The sequence below is a fragment of the Fusarium keratoplasticum genome, chromosome 2 (genome assembly GCF_025433545.1).
Source record: "Fusarium keratoplasticum isolate Fu6.1 chromosome 2, whole genome shotgun sequence".
NCBI classification, from domain to species: Eukaryota; Fungi; Ascomycota; class Sordariomycetes; order Hypocreales; family Nectriaceae; genus Fusarium; species Fusarium keratoplasticum.
The window spans coordinates 1,187,519-1,207,789 of record NC_070530.1 but is presented as its reverse complement, the minus strand read 5'-3'; the positions used below and the strand labels follow the sequence as shown (position 1 = coordinate 1,207,789).

At 54.2% G+C, this 20,271-nt stretch overlaps 6 protein-coding genes across 6 annotated transcripts; 3 read left to right on the top strand and 3 right to left on the bottom strand.

Annotated features, from left to right (window-relative positions):
- Positions 1-440: 440 nt before the first annotated feature.
- Positions 441-2,879, top strand: NCS57_00230500 (uncharacterized protein; the record flags this gene model as incomplete). Its single annotated transcript, XM_053052338.1, has 4 exons — positions 441-580; positions 635-769; positions 989-1,842; positions 1,894-2,879. The coding sequence occupies 4 exons, from the start codon at positions 441-443 to the stop codon at positions 2,877-2,879; spliced, it is 2,115 nt and encodes a 704-aa protein (XP_052917584.1).
- Positions 2,880-4,374: 1,495 nt separating this feature from the next.
- On the top strand, positions 4,375-5,409 carry NCS57_00230400 (uncharacterized protein; the record flags this gene model as incomplete). The annotated part of the gene is made up of 2 exons (XM_053052337.1): positions 4,375-4,643; positions 4,695-5,409. 2 exons carry the CDS (start codon positions 4,375-4,377, stop codon positions 5,407-5,409), a joined length of 984 nt encoding a protein of 327 aa, XP_052917583.1.
- A 1,227-nt stretch (positions 5,410-6,636) lies between these two features.
- Positions 6,637-8,692, bottom strand: NCS57_00230300 (uncharacterized protein; the record flags this gene model as incomplete). The annotated part of the gene is made up of 3 exons (XM_053052336.1): positions 6,637-7,581; positions 7,635-8,408; positions 8,594-8,692. The coding sequence occupies 3 exons, from the start codon at positions 8,690-8,692 to the stop codon at positions 6,637-6,639; spliced, it is 1,818 nt and encodes a 605-aa protein (XP_052917582.1).
- Positions 8,693-13,656: 4,964 nt separating this feature from the next.
- NCS57_00230200 (uncharacterized protein) lies at positions 13,657-15,337 on the bottom strand (the record flags this gene model as incomplete). The annotated part of the gene is made up of 3 exons (XM_053052335.1): positions 13,657-13,870; positions 13,926-15,189; positions 15,256-15,337. 3 exons carry the CDS (start codon positions 15,335-15,337, stop codon positions 13,657-13,659), a joined length of 1,560 nt encoding a protein of 519 aa, XP_052917581.1.
- Positions 15,338-15,856: 519 nt separating this feature from the next.
- NCS57_00230100 (Vacuolar protein-sorting-associated protein 36) lies at positions 15,857-17,849 on the top strand (the record flags this gene model as incomplete). Its single annotated transcript, XM_053052334.1, has 2 exons — positions 15,857-15,957; positions 16,007-17,849. 2 exons carry the CDS (start codon positions 15,857-15,859, stop codon positions 17,847-17,849), a joined length of 1,944 nt encoding a protein of 647 aa, XP_052917580.1.
- Positions 17,850-18,119: 270 nt separating this feature from the next.
- Positions 18,120-19,307, bottom strand: NCS57_00230000 (HTH CENPB-type domain-containing protein; the record flags this gene model as incomplete). The annotated part of the gene is made up of 1 exon (XM_053052333.1): positions 18,120-19,307. The coding sequence occupies one exon, from the start codon at positions 19,305-19,307 to the stop codon at positions 18,120-18,122; it is 1,188 nt and encodes a 395-aa protein (XP_052917579.1).
- Between the last annotated feature and the right edge of the window lie 964 nt (positions 19,308-20,271).

Genomic DNA, 20,271 nt, shown 5'->3' with positions numbered 1-20,271 from the left:
TGGCTGGGGGCTGTTTTCCTGGGCAGGACCGAAACCTGGCACACGGCTGGTCTTCTCACGCCTGGAGCGCTAAGCTCGGTCAACGAACCGCTTTCTTTCTCGTCTCGTTCTCTCTCTTGTTTGCTCTGGTCTCAAGGTAAACGCTCTGGGCATCCGATCGACGGGCCATTGACTTGACCGGCGCGTGCACAGGCCAGCAAATCTTGAGGAAACCACCTCGGAGCTGCCTTCTTCCCCCTCATCTCCGCATCCCAACCATCCCTCGTGGGCTACCTGCCTCTCCCGCGTAAGGGACCGTGAATCAATCTTCTTCCCTTTTATTTCTCTCTTCCTTCTTCAAAAGGGAGCTCCCTTATTGCATCACCTCCTAGAGCCCGCGCCTCTGCGGAGGATTTATTCCTTATTTCGGATCCAGCAGCATCTATTATTACGACGTCATCATGCCTATCAAGGTCAAATCCAAGAAGCTCGCTGCCCCTCGCGAGGGAAGCCCCGTGTCCATCCGCCCCGACTGCGAGTACGACCTGCCCGACATTGCCTTTGACGACAGCTTCCGCGACGTGGTCAAGAAGCTCTCCCTGTGAGCAAACCCCTCGATTGAACCGTTGGGGGCCTGCTAACGCGTCGTGACTAGCTACTTTACCGATGCTATCGAGCTGCCCAGCACGTTTGAGCAGCTGAGAACCACGCCTGCGGGGGCTCCTCTGCGCATTCTGGTGGATCATCTCACGGCCAACTGCACCAACCCTGGCATTGTCAATGCTCTTCTGTACGTATCACTTTCGTGATTCCGCCGTTTTACAATGTGGTTGCTTTAAACTGTTCTCCCATGCTGTGGCGTGCATACGCTGCAGGGGAAACAGAGCTTCGCCAATGCCCTCGACCTCCTGACTATCGCTACGCCAATCACAACCTTCTTCACCCCAGCTTCAGCTATCCCAACATTGTGGTTGCGTCAACCTTCTGGCACACCTCAATGCTAACATAGAAAACTCACGACTGACTGGACCTGCAGAGCACTCAAATGGCATTATGCTTCCTCATCAGATCATCGCACCCTGGGGGAATCTCGAGCAGATGCTTGTGAAATTGTTGCATGGCGTTTCCTGACTCGACTAGCTGAGCGTGAGGCAGTTGATTTCTGCCTCTACGAGATTCCTGATCTAGACGACGACGACGAGGCTGAGGAAACGGGCAACGGTCATGCTCGCGACGAGGAGGCCGGCGAGGCATCTCCCCTGCTCTCCCACCTCCGATCTATTGACAATCGTCGCCGTGGACCGGGCCCTGCTGGCAGCAGCGTAAAGCGCAACCAGCTTCTGAGCTCTCTTTCCCGACTGACTATGACCTCGGACGAGAATGATGACGAGGAAGAAAACGACCCTACTGCTCCTTTCAAGAACCTGAATGCTCTTGAAATCGCTGCCATTGCTAATGCCAAGCGCTTCCTCAGCCAGCACATTGTTCAGAAGATTATCACAGCCATATGGAGTGGTGATATCATCTTCTGGGACAGTCTGTCGGTTCACTCAACCAAGAAGCCTCGCTTCTACAACCCTCGCACCGCCGACCCCTTTTCACGTCTGCGTGTGCCCAAGTACCTCAAGAGCTGGGAGGTGCTCTTCTTCTGTATCTTCTTGGCTCTGTACTACTCTGTGCTCATTGTTCGGGACGAATCTCGTCTCACCATTCCCGAAGTCATCCTCTTTTTCTGGATAGCAGCCTTCTTCTACGATGAGCTTAGCGAGTGGCTCGATGCGGGCTCCATCTTTTACGCCACTGACATCTGGAACTTGTTTGACATGATAATGATCACGATCGGTTTCACCTTTGCTGTTCTGCGTAAGGAAACCACCACATTTCCCCTAAGATTGAGAAACTAACATGACATAGGAATCATTGGCATCACCCAAGACAGGGTGGATTTGAGTGACCTCGCCTTTGACATCTTGTCGCTTGAGGCTCTCTTCATGATTCCTCGCATCTTCTCCATCCTCAGTCTGAGTCCCTACTGGGGCACTCTGATCCCTTGCTTGAAAGAAATGGGCAAGGACTTCTTTAAATACATGGTGCTCGTTGTAGTCGTGTATTGTGGCTTCCTCACGACGTTTTCGCTCGTTGGCCGCGATGTCTTTGCTTTCAAGTCGATGGCGTGGATCCTCACAAAGATATTCTATGGTTCAGCCCCTATTGGATTCGAGGTGATGAACCAGATCGACCCCTTCTTTGGACCGCCCCTGATGATCATTTTCATCACGCTATCGAGTTTCCTGCTGATGGGCTCCTTGACCGGTATGCTGTCCAACAGCTTCTCGCGGGTTATCACCCACGCTAAGGAGGAGTATCTGTACGTGTACAGCGTCTACGTTCTGGAAGCGTCAACCAGCAATAGACTCACTCACTTCTTCCCGCCCTTCAACCTGCTGGCCTTTGCCATCTTCAGGCCTTGGCGTCTCATCTTTTCTGCTGACGAAAAGTTCCGGGCTGGACGCATCATTCTCCTCAAGGCAACTCACTGGCCGATTGTCGGGGTAATCAAGCTGTACGAGATGTACCGTAAGCCGGGTGTTGATGAGTTTGCTGGGTTCAAGGGACCTCAACAATCGACACGGCGCAACGGTAGGAAGAACCTGGCGGCGAAGCGGTCTACCTCTAACGTCGGACGCCGAGCCCTGCTGTCGCCTAGAGGACGACTCAACGGCCGCGACTTGGAACGACCAGAGGACGATGTGGAGGCGCCGACGGCGGCCGAGTCACAGCTTAGCGAACTGAACCGCAAGGTCGACCAGCTGACGGCGTTGGTTTTGGCATTGCAAGAGAAGCAGTCGGCTAGCACAAGCGGCAAGGAGAGTGGAAGCACGAGTGAGGGCACCGCCTAAACGCGGGCTTTGACGATCGGGCCGGTCCGCATGAGGCTCAGTGTTGACTCTTCCTAGCCGGGTCGTGTCGGTAGAAGTGACGGGTGGAGAGAAAAGTGAGGCCAGGAAGGGTTCCAGAAGTCTTGATGTGTGGACAAGGCCTTATTCGATTGCTAGATGGATCCCACCCAGTGTGGGGAGCTCTGGTGGGGAGACGGAGAGCGACGGCTCTGGTGTCAGTCAGTCAGTCGACCAGTGTTGTGCTTGCGGACCTCATCGGTTAAGAATGAGTTACGACGACGTGGGATGCTAACGACCCTAGACATGATACATTTTCTTCTTTTCTTGCATTGCTACCTGTTGGCCTCTTGATCAGAGATGGCCATTGAATAGTTAGGAGTTAGCGCACTAGATTGATAGGTTAAATTGTACATCTTTGAGATCGGAAGACGTGTTGACTCGGGATCGGGGGCTTGTGCCGAAGAATTGGTTTGAAGGATGGATTGGAACAATGTGATTGGTACTAACATGGATACTTGTGCATTGCTGGGCTGTTGTTTGGGATATCGCGTGTCGTCAGGGAGCTTGGTGGAGGATGGAGCTCGAGATAAAGCCGGTGTATGCCGCCGAAGGTCCCAGGGCAAGTAGACGAACTGGGGAGAAGCAGGGCCCTGCATGATGAGCTGGATCTCCAGTCGGGATAAGCCACCGGGCCCCTGATCGAAGCCGATGCGATGGGCGTTGAGCGGGATGGGAGATGTGTAAGTGGTGGTTTTGCAGGCGCGGCAATCATCGGCGTGGGGGAGCCGTGGGTGTAAGTGAGAGGCAGTTGAGATTAGGTGATGGAATCGGTTGGCGGAGAGGTTGCGGCGGTTGAGATGAGGGTATTTTGTGTTGGTGAGAATATATATATCGGGGCTTGGGTGAGGTTGTGTCTTTTCGTCGCGTGACTGTGATACCAGTGTTGTTCTTGAAAACCTGGTTCAACTACAGCCATCAATATACGATTACATCACTGCCCCCAAGTCATTCAGCCACAACGAAGAATCTCATTCCAAGTTAAAGTCCAGACAATCCATTCTTCTCCTTGTTGTCAAGGACACTTTTCTTCTCATCTCTTTCAACCCTTCCGAGACTCATCTTCTCTCCCCCCGAGACAAGCCGCCTTGACCTTCGGTATCCCGCTCCGAACCGACCATCCTCCGGGGAAAGCAGCACATCTCACCGACGGCGTACCTGAAAGCCCCGCCGATCTCGGCGCCCCGTTGGTTCGTCACGAACTACTTGCAGCCCAACCAGGGCCGTCGCATTACCCACTGGGGGTAGATCTGTATCGCGGGAGGTAGCGAGCACACCGACCGGTCTTGCTGGTTGCTCTGACGTCGGGAGACTTTGTCCGGAGCGGTGCCTGGTTTTTTTTAGTCTTGAACTTTCAAAGCCAAGCTTATCCCTCTCTCTCTCATCTTTCCGTCTCTTTCTTTTTTTCGTTTTATAAGAGAAAGAATAGGAGGAAGACATGGCAGACTCTACAGCCGTCAAGGATTCGGGCCCGCAGGCTGGAAGAGCATCCCAGCAGGGTGGCCATCATCATGCAGCTACAGCTGCTGCTGCGCTTGCTTTGTCCGGGACAGCTACATCCGAACAGGTCAACACCAAAACCACGACGACGACATCATCATCGTCAACATGGAACACCAAGAATCTAGGCTTCAGAGTCCTTGCCGATGCTGCCTCTGCTGCGAGCGCGGCGTCGCTCGTCGCGCCCCTGATTGCAATTATTGACCGGTATGTCTTTTATCCTCTATAATAGCTTCATGCATAACTAATAAACTACAGCTCCATCATGGAAAACGCTTCTGGCCGCAACACCCTCGCCGCATCAATCAAGTCCTCCCTCCGCACCCTCCTCCTCCGCCCACACACGCTCCTCCTCTCCAAGCCCACCGCCCTCATCTTCTGCCTCTACGGCGGAACCTACCTGACTGCCAACGCCGTCGACACGGCCTCGTCCACCGTCTCCAACCGGCCCGCCTCGACCGTCACGGCGGGCACCACAAAGTTTGCCGCCTCGAGCACCGCAAACATTGGTGTCTGCATCTACAAGGACCAGGTCTTTGTCCGGCTCTTTGGTCCTCCTGGTGTCACCCCTCGTCCTGTGCCGATGGCTTCATATGGCTTGTTCGCCCTTCGAGACTGCCTCACCATCTTTGCCTCATTCAACGTCCCACCGCTATTAGGTCCCTACCTAGACCAGCGCTTCACCGACGAAGTCAAGAAGCGCGTGTCGGGTCTGTATGCAGCGCAGTTCATGGCCCCAGCAATGGTGCAATTCATCTCGACCCCGATGCACCTCCTCGGCCTCGACCTGTACAACCGCCCAGCCTCAGGCCCCGCCGGTGCCGTCGTCAGCCTCCGCGACCGCTGGGACCTAGTCCGCCGAAACTGGCTCATCAGCTCCGTGGCGCGGATATGTCGAATCGTTCCCGCATTTGGTGTTGGTGGTGTCGTCAACATGAAGGTTCGCAAGAACTTGATGACCAAGCTAGAATAAAGCTGCTTCTTAAAGGAGGAGAAAAAGAAATGCATCAAGAGAAAGAGAGAAGAAGTACATCTTGCGAGGACCTAGAGTACAAAGTCCTTGCTGATTTGGTTGCGTTTTTGGCGTTTGTGTTTTTGTTGTCATGGCTGCGTTGCTCATACGCGCCCACTGGAATGATGGTAATGATCAAGGGAATGACCGTGGAATGGATGTCGGTGGAAGAGTGCACCAAGACCGACGACTCCTAATTAGATCCTAGAAGGCATAGACTCATAGGCAAGCGTAAGAACTGCCAAGAGCAGAAACAATAGCTCTGGCCATACATATCATACAATAAGATATCGTCTGCCAGACAAGTTACATCTCACAGCCAGGCAACACTCACTCGCAATATCAAGTCACAGCTTAACAAAACTATTTTATATCATCACGCAAGGTCGCTTTCATTCATCACGCATCAGCTGCGCTCATCCTCCCCCATATGTCCCTGCTTCATCCCTTCTACACTACATGCGTCGTCTTCACGCTCATATTCCTCAGTCTTCGCCTTCAACCATCCCCGTAATACCTTTCCTCCCCACAACTCATCGAATATTGCCTGGGTTTTTATAGAACCAGCTCCATTTCGCACCGCCTGCAGCAGCCGCGGCCAGCCTTGTCCCCTCCGCAAACGCCCCTCTCCAGGCCCCAGCTGCCCCCGGGAGGAAGCTTAGAATAGAATCGAAGTAAAAAAGAGAAAGGAAAACACTGAGCTCAGTCATGTGATATCAAAAAGGTTCCGAGGACCCAGACCTGCCAACTGGCAGCGTCTCAAAGAAGTAGGGTGTTTTCAAGAAAAGACGAGAAAAGAAAAAGAAAATAGGAGATTGACATCTCCGTCGAAGTGACAACGATCGTCTGGTACGCCGAGCCATGACTCATTGCATCGTCCAGCTACTAAAAAGGTATCAAAGAAGCATTAACTTCCTCGCCGACGTGTCGTCATAAAGCCGCAAAAGGCCAAGTCAAAAAGGGGCGTCGTCCCTCGTTTGGGTCGGGGACTCATCAAGAACTGCGGATCCATCCACCAAGGGGAAACCCTCGTTATCGAGGCGGGGGGTTGTGCTGTCGGACGAGGCTTCGAGAAACGGGAATATACCAGGCGGTTCAACTTCCACCTCTATGTTGAGTCTGGCTCTCAACATGAATCCGCCATGCAGGAATGCAACCAAGCTGAAACGCCGTTGGCGTCATCCCCGACTAGTCATCTCGCACCTCCACATACAGCAGCAGCTTCTCGTTTCGCTGAAGAGCAAAGTCGAGATCGTTATCGTCCATCATGCTTGGCTTATCGCCTGTAGCCTCGTCCTTATAGAAAAGCTGGATCGGGTCGCCGGCCGGCACCTTAAGTCGGTCGCAGACCTTGTCGCAGAGTTGTTGGAACGAAATATCCGTCGGCACTCGGATCGCAATGAGGTCTCCCTTAAAGTACATCTTGATCTTCATCGCCGACGGGGGCTGCTGGGGCGCATGTTGCATGCTCGGGGTCAGAGATGTCTGCGAGGGCTGTGACAGTGATGACGTTTGCCGTTGCATTCCAGGGGGGCCGTTGCCCATCTGGTGCGCGGGTGCCGCTGACAGTCCTCCATAACCGCCACCGGCGAGATTGCTTTGGGATGCTTGCCTCGAGTTGACAGCAGGAGACTCGGTCGATGATGGTTGAGACGCTTGTGAAAGACGGTACTCCTCTCCATTGGCTCCGGCCTCGATCTCGTAATCTCCTTCTCGGGGCGCAAAGAATTGCTTCACCAGGTTACATCTCGAGATGTAGTGAGGCTGGCTAAGCAGGTTCTTGACGTACGCATCCAGGTTATGGAGGCGGCCTTCTGTGATTGCATCCGTCACGTAGTTAACGGGTCCGGGCATGTACGGCAGCGTGCGCTTTTGTGTTCCTGTGTTACCGGCCTCGGCTGGGAACTCAGTGAGGAGAGCGATCTGGAAATCGTAAAAGTCCTCGTAATAGCGCGACAGCTCCCATTGTCGACCATCCTCCAGCATAGCCTCGATAACGAACCAGTACTTATCTTCGGCAAAACAGTATCGTGGTATCCGTGCTTGGAGTGGTGCCTGAAGTGGAGCGGCGGGTTTCGGAATGTAATGGTTTTGTGCTTGCTGTGAAGTTCGGGCCTGATTCGCAAATCCCGGCTGTTCAAGAGTTAGTCAGTCGATCGAGAGTGTTGCACATTCGAGGCACTTACCGATCCATTCTGGGAGCTCTGTCGGCCGTGCTGCTGGAGGCTCATGCGCTCCATGCCCTGCTCAATCGGCTGCCCAGGTTGTCCGGGGTTGCCGCCCTCGAACTTGCCCAGAGTGATGCTACTGTTCTTATATTCGGCCGCCATCTTCTTCCACTCTTCCACCTTGGGAACACCGGCACGCTTGATGGCCTCGGATGGGTTCACAATCGCCTTGTCGCTTGCCATGTCTCGAATCTCGACGAAGGAAACCGGGATCAGTCCAGGGCCACCCAACCGACCGATCGGCTTGGCCACAAACCACTCTGGGTTCGACTGCGCAATGACGATAATGGCCTCACCAGCCTTGGCCTCCAACTCATCTGCCCTCTCCGCAGCAAAGTCGTACATGACAATTCCGTAGACCATAGCTCCCGTCTTTCCAATCGACTTAGAAGCGCGGTGATTTGGAGGCATGGAGGCCGCCGGCGTAGGCTGCGCGGCGGGCTGTGCTGCAGGCTGCATCGGGAGAGCTTCGCTATATCCGGAATCGTGGTCGGGGTTCTTTGTCGGCATAGGAGGCTGGCCACCGTCGGACTGCGCACTATCACGCTCGGTGCGGCCGAGAGCCTGGAAGAAGGTGACAGGGACAAGGCCGCGCGCGTCGGGAAGAGCTGGGTTGCAGGCCTCGTACCAGTCCTGGTCGTTCTCGCGTCCGATAACGTGGAAGAAATCTCCTCTAGAGAAGCTAAGTTCCTGGCTTGATCGTGCCTCGTAGTCGTAAAGCGCTCGGATTACCTGCGATTCGGTTAGGCATCAGCGCCTGAACTCAATGGGTTTGCGGTTGCCGTGGGGGATCATGGCGGGGCTGGATGTGGCTAAGCGTCATGGGGAAACGGGCGAGACATTCGATATTCGCATAGATGGTCGGGCACAGTGGTCGGGCACAGATTTGAGATGCGAGGGGGGCTGGAGGGACCAACCTTCTTGGGAGGGACGATAGCGACAGCTGATTTGGGAGCGATGGCTCCCTTCTCCTTGTCGCCTTTGATCGATCTTCGAAGAGCCTGTACCAAGCGCATGGCGGTTAGCGTCGAGCCTTGGCTATTACTGAGTCGCCAAAGAGAGACTGGCGCAAACGATGACGGCAAAGGAAGAGGTAGCTCAAGGTGGTTGGCGGGGAAGGGGACGCAGGCAGGAAGGCAGAGTCAGTGAGGAAGGTGCCTTGCAAGGCAGAGGGGAGATCGGAGGAAAGAGCGACGGCATGGATGGAAATGGAAGGCATCCAGGGCAGTAAAGAGCAAGGGATGAGCTTTGCCATTTGGGCAGGAGCGACCAAAGGGAAGGGGCGATGACGAACCTTCATGTTTGTGTAACGGGGTGCCTCCCGGGCAGTTGCGAGTTGGGAAGTTGTGAGTCGTCGCTCGGAGGCGGAGGTTGGAAAAAAGGACCAGAATCGCGAGACCACCTGCAGGCAGTTGGGCAGAGCAGGCGGGCTACCTTAAGCTGGTGCTACCACTGGGACTTGTAAGAGGGACGCACGCACTGCCAGCCGGGGGGGGCTGCAAAATACCTTACCACTAGGCCCAGCTGAGCGCAGCGGCACCGTTGGCGGCTGGCGCAAGGTTGGGTACAGGCAGGAGGCAGGCAAGGCAAGGTACCTTACAGTGAGTGACTGGGGTCGCACGCACACGCACACACACACGCCGCCGTGAGGCACACAACGCCAGGGGGAGGGGGGGCGAAAAAGAGAAGCTGGTGCCCAGAAAGAGACCAGGGAGTCGCAAGTGTAAGTGGAGCGATGGAGCACCCGAGCGCGCAACGGCGGGAGATGGAAGCGACCGTGGAAGAAGTTGGAGGGGGTGGGGACGGGCGATAAAAAAAAGTTGTCGACAGTTGGAGAAGTTAGTGATGGTGGGAAAATGAGGGACGATTTTGAGGGATCGTGAAATGCCGATGTTGGTTTTTCGTTTCGCTCCTCGCCGCAATCAACAAATGACGAACAGATCCACAACTGTTTCCGCTGTCGTTTGGCGTTTTTTATAAGTCGCTTCTTCGTCGTCCTTGGAAACAAGACCGTAATCGAATCCGTGGCTAGAACGCTCGCAGTGCACGCCTTGCCGCTTTATCGAATCAACAATGTTCCAGTGCCTTGTCGACAGACAGCACGAGGCGTAAGGAGACAAAAAAAAAAGAGGAGAATTGTGAAGAAAAGAGAGGCAAAGTTTCAATGGATTGTGTCAATAATTAGGTAGGCGGCCGAAGCGCAAATCTTCCCCCGGGTGCCAACGCCAGAGAAGAGTCGAGAGCCGGCGGTGGGGTGATGATGGATGGGATGGAGGGGCTTTTCCGTAGATCGTTTTGTTTGCGCTCGCCCAGCGGCGTCTAGAATGATAGCGGCAGCGGGTTGATAAGTTGTCGCTGTCGAGAAGGGGGCCCTTCGAAGAGTATGACAAAAAGAAGAAAGAACGAGACGGAGGGAGAGGGGGTGAAAGCGAAGGAGAGGGAAAAGGATGAGATGAATGTGGAGGTGAAGGGAAAATGGAAAGGACAGGACAGGACAATAAGATGAGGAGTCTAGACGGGGAATGAATGGATGGTGGTCAGTGGCCCGTGGCTCTCGTCGGCGGTTCCAATCAGCGGCTCCAAGCATTTGGCGAACCCAACAGCTAACAACGAGCAAGGGTCGCGGAGGAAGCTCAGCAAAGCAAAGGGCGCTGCAGCATTTGGACACCAACAGCCTATGGCGTCTATGAGCAGTAGCTCGTCGACCGTTGGAAGCCATTAGACTTGCAGCTGGAGAGCTCAACCTCAGCCCGTCTTGGCTAGGACCTCTTGTCGTCGGCGGCGTCGACTGGCCCGGGCTTGATCTATGATTTGATTTGATTACGCCATTGAAAGCCCAGCCAGGCTCGCGCGAGCCACAGAGACAAACTCTACGCGGGAATCATGAGGTGCTCGACCTTGAGGGCATTCGCTGTCTAGACAGTCTGTTCCTACATACAGAACCGAGTTACAACCTATCAAATCGCAGTGCCCCTCACAGCGATGCAGCAAAACATGGGATGACATCCAGCGGCCTTGCCCAATCGTCTCGGGCCAGCCGGTTCGACCTGGGCCCCTCGTCCCATTCTTGGGTCGCCCATCCCGGGTCATGGGTGTGCGGGCAAATTAGCCAGGGAGGGATGGTGGATTTTGACCTTTGCATCCATGATTCCGGGAAAGATACACACAGACTCTGGGCTCTGCCTCTTGTCTTTCTTGCAGCCCAACCCGAGGGCCGCTAAAATCCAAATGCTCGTGCTCGTCGAGAAATTTCCGGCCTAGAAGAACAGACGAACCCACGACGCGCAGGGATCTACAGGAGCCAGGGGGGAGGGGGCCTCCATGCATGGCATTGCATGGAGGTCTGTCTGTCAAGAGAGTCTGTCTGTCAGAGGTTGTTTCTTACAACGAAAGCCTCCTCAGAAAGACTGCACATGATATCTCTAGACTCCCTCTCATGTGCATCATCAACAAAGGACCTGCATAGCATCCCGTTCCCAAAAGACAGATGACGTCGCTCAAATTCCAGTCTCGAATCTGCCCGTCAAAGATACAACACACCTCGCATCAAGACACAGCCACCTGACGCCTGCTGTGGTGTCTAATGCGCTGCTGCACGCGGTTAAAGAGCCAACTCAGCCCAGGCCCCCCCCATCCCATCCAAGCCCAAAAGGCAAAGAAAAGCCCTCGCCGAGACATTGACTCAATGGCACCACGATGAGCAGAGAGAGAGGGAGCCATCTGTGCTACGTTCTGGAAGTCGATGGGCCTTTTCATGCCGACAAATGCCGACCTCTTTCTTACATGCGGATGTCGCGTGTCGTTCTACATGATGCCCCCTTCCAGGCGACATGGTGATCTTCACAACTGTTGCTCACTCACTCACGCTGGGAATCGACTCTGTTACGACATGACTTAATGCCTTCATCTCGCATCCTGGCCCATTCCATCGATCAGGTCGATCCATCCCCTGTCCAGTCTATGCCACCGGAAGCGTCCCCCGCTGAACCCATGAAAGGACGCCGTCTCCTCTGCGGATACCGCTGCCCTGGGACTTAATCTACGAGTGTCAATCTCCCGTCTCGTGTCTTTGACAGGCTCCGTCCGTCCATCATGAATTGTCCGTCCGTAAAACTTGACTCTCTTGGTTGCCTCCCATTGGGGACTCTAAAACACTGGCCTCCCACATGCGACCTCGTTCTTTCATGCACCCGCGTAGACGCCCAGCGCCGAGACCCAATGTGCATGTTGCAAAGCCCGACTTTGGTCATTTGCCATTGACTCCCAGAAACCCCATGTTCAGCTAGCAGAGCCCAACGTTGGCGCCATCAACTCCCCATGTTCACCATCGCAGGCCCCCTTTACCGAGACAATTTTTGCGCAATGAACCCGCTAATCCCGCTCCCTACTCTATCCCGACGCTGCGGCACTCCCTGCTGGAGAGGCCTTCCCACTCTGGGTATTTTGCCTCGTGGAAGACAAGTCTGTTTGGCAGGGGGGGTTTTGTTGCCCCCTGGTCTCCGGAGCACGGTGTCCCAATCTAGAAGGCGACTTTTCCACGATGGCAATTTAACCACCACGTTGTTGTTACAAAGAGCATCGTGGGTAGCCCTCATTCATGCGCCCTTATGCACTATCGTGTGTGTCCTCGTACGTACAGCACTCGATGCCCGGGCACTTGCTTTGCCGTATACTTGAAACCGGGTCCGCCATGTTGCTTTAATATGTGTAAGCATCCGTTCCCGTCCCGTGGGCAAGATGAGCCGCAGTGTCACAAGGACATTAATGCTTGGGCGAGCCAGGCGTTCACAGGTTGTATCAAGTATATCAACAGCCTCAGGGGATGTTGAAAAAGAAAAGAAGATGGACAAAAAGAGAACATCCTCCTGCATCAGCTGCCTTTGCTGAGGGTCGCCAAGTTACGAACAGGCATTGTGGGGCACTACCAAGACCCCATACACAGTAATTTCAACAGTAAATGTTTCGCGAGCGTGAGCTCACAAGTCGAGTGGCTAGCACAAGACGAGTTACTTCGAGGCGCTGACCATCAATGTCAGGCGCCAGATGTCGATGGGTCGGACGCAGTCGTTCCCGGGGATGCCCGTGAGGGCGCAACACAGTGAGTTGCATGCAATGCATCAGTAGTTTTACCTGGATTCGAACCGGCGCAGTCAAGCTGCAGGTAGATGCCCGGGCGCATTATCAGCCCCAGACCAATCCCAACCCTTACCAGCTGAGGCAGCGAGCTAGATGGACATTCTCTGCGAGGGGCAGCAAAATTCCGTCCTATAGAGCCCCACTAAATCGCTCGTTGCAGACAACCTAATATCTCGTTCATCAGTCACAGCAATACCAATTGATGAGTATCGAATTCTCAAGTCAATAAAGAATCAATTGCTATGAACCTGGAATAACTGAACCGTGACTCCATGAAACGCCACAGCCTCTGCAACCAATTCCGCCTGCGTATGATTGGGACTAGTATACAACAAGCTGCTATGGCATCAAGATATGAACGCCGTCAACCTCAGTAATTCGTTGTCCACCAGTCCCAACCATGCCGGGATTGGCTTTCAGTTTTGTTCCGTTGCGCGCCATGCAATCCCGTCGTGTCTAAAATGCACCCATCCAACTTTTGTTATCCATCAAAACAATGCTTTGCCTCCAGATGTTATGAGCATTGTGGGCTAGTATGGAGGCTATGGTTAATTGATCGAGCCTAGAGTAGACAGCAGAAGACAAGACCAAGGTCAACAGTCAACTGCATACTTCTCCGGGCTGGCGTGAAGTAGCGAAAAAAAGTTTCGATGCCGCCTAAGCAAGCAACGGGGTATAAATGCCGTGGTCGTGTCTACATGAATGAGATGTCATCCAAGTGACTGGCATCATCATGTCTTGTCGAGCTGATGTCGATAGCAAAAATTCTGCCCGCAAGACGCCTGAGAAAGTCGCAAGAGAAAAAAGAGGAAAAGAAATCGAGACGAAATGCACAGGAAAACGCTCAGATCTGGCCTTTGATATCAACCTTTCGGAACGCGGCCGATCGCGCACCCTCAAAGAGGGGCCCGGCCTTGCCAGTCAGGAAAGCGATGTAGTCCGTTCGATCTTCCAGCAAATGTTGACCCTGGTGGTCGATGATAAACTGGGCCGCATCAGCATCAGACTCGAATCCGAGTTCCTCAGTGATGAAGCGGAGCTTGACATCCGGCTTGTATCTGTGTCACAGTTAGTACAGTTCAGTTGAATCAGTAATGACAAAGGGTCACTTACGCTCTGCAAATGTTGCACAATGCAGCAAGCCGCTCCCGGACAACAAACATATCCATCAGGTATGCGCCCATGTTGGGCGTGTCCAGGTACAGCTGGAAGAACTTGTGATAGTTCCCCAGCGCCAGAGACGATCGCACCTCCAAAGCATGCTTGATCGGCTTCTCCTCCTTCTCTGCTGCGGTTAGATCTGCCATGGTGTCGTTCAGGCCGGTTCGGTTGGCAGTGTGGATAAAGTAAAGGATACGATACGCCTTGAATTCAATGGGGTTGCCCTTCAGGCCCAGAGCATACAGTGATCGCAGCTGGGTCTGACATTGATTATACTCACCGATATCCCCCTTCTCCAAGGCAATTCGGGCATGGATTTCATAGACGGAAACAGTAAAGTCGTTCTTGAGATGTTGCACAGTCAGGTCTTGACGCATCGACTTGAACTGATCACAAATGTACGAGTAGTTGCTCTCCCTCTTCCATTTCTTCTTGAGAAGATCCAGGGTCTGGCGCAGAACACGTTCGGGTCTGACCTTGGACGGAACTGGAGGCGCTGTGAGACGAAGATACTTCTTCTCCAGTACTTCGCATGTGCCGGTGATGGGCCCAGATGATGGCGGAGGTGGGCTGGGCGATCTGAACGCCTTGTATTCGTTCTCGAACCGGCGCTTGCGCTTGTTGGCTTCCTTCTGGAACTTACTTGATCTCGGGGGTGACTCGTCCAAGGAGGCGCGCTTTTCGGGTGAAGGGTAGGTGATGCGATCTTGGAGAGAAGATCGCGAGTTAGTAGAGCGCCACGGGGGCTGAGAGTTGTCATCATTTGCAAAATCGGCAGATTTCCTCTTCTTAGGATTCAGGGGCTCGCGGATATGGGATGGGGAGGAATGCATGCTGCGCTTTATTTCGGCTTCACGTTCGGCCCTAACTAGGGCTTGGGGAAGGGGCATGCTGTCCCAGTCGATGGTGTAGAGTGTGTCGTTCTCTTTAGCGGAACCGATGGTGCTCTTAAGCTTGGCTTCGATGTCCGCTCGAGATACGGAAGGGTCGTCATTCTGGGGGAGGAAGGATCGCTGGACGTAGCTCCGAACAGATTCGGGCCAGTCAACTTTTGACTTGGCCTGCTCGGGTGCTGGGGTTGCACCATTCACGGGCGAGGCAGTAGACATTTGGGGTTGCACGGGGGGCGGTGGAGGCACGTATCCGGCGTAGGGAGCTGCTGGTGCTCCGTATTGACCAAATCCCTGGCGGACGGGAACGGGGATGAAGGCAGGATCTGTGACAGGAGTCAGCATCGCCGTACCAGGAGTGTGTTTGGCGAACGGCCGAAGGGCGGACTCACTTGTTGGATACGCATAGTTGCCTGGGGCGGTTTGCTGCGTGACGCTCGGCGCTGTCTGCGCCGCTGGCCAACTTGGCATCATGGTGTCGAAAGGCTAGCGGAGGAAGGGGTTAGTTTTACAAGATGGGCTGGGGAGAAAGACGATGCTGGAGTTGCAGTTGTAGATGGCAGAACAGCAGCTTGGGCGGTGATGGTCGTTGGGAAGAAAGCGGAGGCATTTTCGTGGTGCAACTAACTACCCGTGACGGTGGCGGTAAAGTCCCGTGATCTGTCGGAAAAACCGCGGCGTCTGGCCCCGTGCCCTCCACGATTCATGGCTGCAGGTGGGGCCGGCGACTTCGAGGGGCCGAGCGATGCCTACGTCCTCTACAGCAGATACCACTCAACATCACGAGTACTTGAACTCTCGATCACACCTTAACTTGATACAGACGAAGACGAGGTATTTCTCATAATTTGAGGCTTGACTTGGCATTTACAAACCTCGAATTTCTATCAACTAGTTCCCTTTGATACAAGACTACCCCCCACTTGCATCATCGCTCATCCCAACATCCAACCAAGTTCACATCTACCACCCAACGTTGTTTCCATATGACGGATGTTTTTAAAACACATCGATCTTACTACTGCTTTAAGGCCCTCGTATCTTACAGACGAGGTGCTTCTGTTTGTTCAGGATAACGTTGGCTTGTATGAGGGGTAAGTTGCTCGTTGGCGCGGTGAGCGAATCTCGTTGACATGACGACAGCAAGTACAAGCTTCCCAATCAGCAAAATGGACAGGTTTATTTAACCTCGCATCGTGTTTGCTACGTCGATCAGAAGGAACCTCGTACGAACTCGGTTGCGTTGGACCTGAAGGATGTGGACCGTTACGAATTCTACGCCGGCTTTCTCAAGTCATCAGCCAAGGTGACTTTGTTCCCGAAGCCTCCCAAGCGAGCATCCTACCACAGCCGCGCCATCTCAAATGCCTCCAGCTCGGTTAGGAATGTCTCTGGCTCTCCAGGGCATTCAGAAAGCGGTTATCGGCCACCCCCGGAGCCACCGGCTGCCAAGAGTGCGACATGGGTCTGCACAATATGCAGTTTCTCTAACCCCGTCCCCTCCAACTTTGATCCGACTACCGCCAACGCCCATACTCCTCTTCCGCCATGCCTTGCGTGTGGAATCAAACCAACTTTGACTCATGTTTTAAAGGCAGCCATATCTGGTGCAAATAACCGTACAGCTCCATCTCCGGCTCTCGCCTCCCCTCTCCCTTTACAGCCAGGGCCGTCTGATTCTCGACCTTTGTCCGAGAATCTAGATCAAACACCAACATCCAATTTACTGGATACTCCAAATGGCTCGGATTCATCTGCTTCGTTCCCGTGCCCACGGTGCACCTTTTCGAACCACCCCTCACTGATGTCCTGCGAGATGTGCGGTGCCCCCCTCATCTCTCAGGATATCCCATCAGCTATCCAGCAAAGTTCAACATCTGATGCAACGAGAATTGATTCTCCGGGTCCCACCCTTGACCAAAGCAAGGGCGGCAAGGGCGGGACTGACGCATACGAATGTGTTAAGCTCTCTTTTCGAAGGGGAGGCGAAAAGATCTTCTATGAACGGCTAAAGGGGTCCATGACGCAGCGCAAGTGGCTGCTCCAGGATGCGCCTCCAGCTCCAAAGAGTAATCAAATGGTGGATGAAGCAACCAGTCCTGACTCGGGAACCGGAGCATCAGCAGGAAGAACAAAGGGAGTGGGCATTGCCGGTCTGGAACAGTTGGGCTTGAATATGCGAAAGAACAACGAACTGCTGATCGGCAGCGCCTTTGAGGATTTGGAGGCCCTCATGTCATCCGCCAAGGAGGTGATTGCCCTCGCCGAGCGTTTCGCAAGGCAGACAAATAATGGCCAGGGAAACGCATCGGCGGAGGAAAACGCCATCTTGGCGGAGTCGGCAAGTCAGCTGGGCCTCATCACAACAAAGGACATCGTTGGTGGCGGCAGCTCCGAGTCTCTTTATCTGTCAGAACTGTCGAGGAACTTGGCAGAGTTTCTCACTGATGACTCGAGGGGCGTCCTCAAAAAAGCAGGCGGTATCATCACGCTCGTCGACTTGTGGGCCATGTTCAACAGAGCCCGCGGCGGCGTTGAGCTCGTCAGCCCGGCGGACTTTGAGAAAGCCGCCAGGCTTTGGAGCAAGCTCAAGCTTCCCGTCCGCCTACGCACCTTTCGCAGCGGTGTCATGGTGGTCCAGAGCCGTGACCGCACGGACGGGACCACCGTCAGGGCCATCCTTGCATGGTTACAAGACCTACACGAGTTTCCTCCGGATCGCGAGGTACCCTGGGACTGGCAGGTGTTTGGTCGAGGCGTGACTGCTCAAGAAGCTGCCGAGCGCTTCGGCTGGAGTCTTGGTGTTGCTGAGGAAGAGCTGCTCATGGCAGAGGAGCGAGGGGAGCTGTGTCGTGAGGAGGGGCTCGAGGGCCTCAAGTTCTGGGTCAACTATATCAATCCAGGGGACCATAAGAAGCATAGGACCAAAGCGGAGAAGGAAAACGATGCAGTCATGAAGGCGTTGAAAGCGAGCGGGTTGTTATGACTAGATCAGGCGCGATGTGATTAGGTACCGTAGACTATATCAACCACATATACCACGACAAAGAGGGGAAGGATGCAGAAGATCGCGTTAAATGAGGTATTGGTATTAAAACAGTTATCCGTCATGAAAAGCAAAGGTATATCCGTACAATCGTGAGTGTTACCGCAAACTCCCCTATGCCATCCGTTTCAACTCCTGGGCCTTGAACATCGACTCAAGCCCTCCTATGTAACAAATCCCGCTGGGTATGTGCCCTACATGAAGCATTCATCAAACAACAACGTGCGTGGACAGATGCTCGACGGCCTCCTTGATGGATCGTAGCATCCGTTGGTTGACGCAGAAAGGACATCGCACTGGTCGATCATCACGCGCAATGGGTCCCTCCGAGTTGATTGGAGTCAGAGTAAGGTCGGTACTCAGGTCATGGGCTGGTGTCGACGTGTAGCGATGGACAGACGAGGCACGCCCACCAGGCGTTGTGATGATGCCAGGTGGTGGGAGTCCGGCTCTCTCCGCTCGTTCGCGCTCCTCACGTACCGCCGCAGCCTGCTCCTCGGCAGCCTGTTCTTCCTGTTGAAGCTGGCGCAGAGCATTCTGCAGCACCACCTCGGGATCGTCGTCTGCGTAGATGGGCTGGTCCGGCTGTGGTGGAGGTATAGAGGGCGGGTCGGGAGCAACCATCGGAGGAGGCGGTGGTGGTGGTTGAGGACTGGTGATTCTCCGAACGATCTCGTCGCGAGCAAGCGCACACGTGTTGAGGCTAGGCTCGATACCGACAACGCGAAGAACTTCTTCTCTAATCGCGGCTGGGCTGGTCTCGGATGCAATGTTCATGAAGCGGGGAATGCAGTCCGCCAGGTACGCGATGTCTTCAGCCGGGTTCATACCTCCGTCGCCGTGACGGCGCTGCCTTCGGATCAAGAGACCGTAACGTTTCTTGAATCGGTGAATCCAGCCGGGAGAAAACTCGGGCGGGTTCTCATCCTTGTATCGCGGAAGCTGGTTGAAGATGGACTTGGCCTTCTCGCCCAGTTCTTCGTTGGTAGGCTGACGACCAGATGCCTGTACTTGCTGGTACCAGATGAGGACGAGCTTCTCGACGTCGGGCCAATTTCCGTATCGCAGCCGCGAGCCAGACAGCTGGGGATTGTCACTATCCAGACGCGAGTACTTTGGCGACAGCGAATGTGAGACGGTGGACTGGCTGATCTGCTGGCCGTACTGCGAGTAGAACCACTCTATGCAGGCCTTGTGAGAAGGACGGATAGTCTGTCCGTTAGCCCAGCGGCGCAGGGCGCGACGTTGGTCGAGGGTGAGGGAATGCCTCTCCTTGGGCGTCGTCGCGACCTGCGCAACGGGCTCGAGGTGATCGACAGTACCGACCTGCGCAACCTGGGAGACGGGCGAGAGGTCGGGGGCCGGAGCGGCGACAAGAGCCGGGTCGGTAGCCGACATGCCCAGGACGGCGATTTCTTGAAGTGGGTTCTCAATTTTGGGGGTATTGAGATGGAGGCTCTCGTTTAATCGAAATTGAGAGTAGAGAGGCTATCCTTGTATCCGAACGCGTGCGTCGTGGTGGCATGTTTCGACCAAGGAGGAGATAGATGATGCCACAACGAGAAGAATGTTGATGGTGGGTGGAGGTGTGCCGCACGTGACCTGGATTTCAGCCGAATGCAATTCGGCAGGGCATTCTGCCAGCACGTGATGGCCACGAGCTGAGATCGTGGCTGCCGATGCAAGGCGGCATGGGAGCTGATGGCCAAGTCTACGGAAACAAAAAGAAGCATCATTGAGAGTTGGTCAAAAAGAGACGCTTCTTTTTTCAATTGATGCGATCCAACGATCTATTTGCACATGAGTAATAGCACATGTCCCAGTCATGGCAAACCCTCGGTACGCCTCGATAAACTACTATGTTGCCCTAGTCTTGATGCTTTCCAACTAAGCATGTCCATTACTTGCAGCGGGGTGGTTCCTTAGCGCGGCAGGGGTGGCATCAACCGTTTCTGCCGAAGGAGACTCTGGTGACGGGCTTCTGCAAGGATCACATATGAAGCCGCCTTACCCACCCCTTGAATACAATTGTGCACTTGGTTAGAAGATGGCTTGTGCATTCTCCTTCGAATCACTACATGAGTGAGAAGGAGTTGCTCGCAAAATATTTGCCCGGTAGGATCACATTTCTCACTCACTCGAGCCATGTCGTCGAGCGTCGCAACTAGTCTGGCCAACCCGCGTTTGAGATGGTGGCTGTGACCGTATATTCTAGGCCCCAGCCATAATTAAAACCCTGTATTTCTGAGCTCCCCGAGGCAAAATGCAACCATTCGGAAAGACTGGCAAGTCGTTTCCAGCGGGGTTCCCTGCTCGTGTGTTGTCGCAGCCCCCATATCCCTGACCTGTGGATATGGAATGT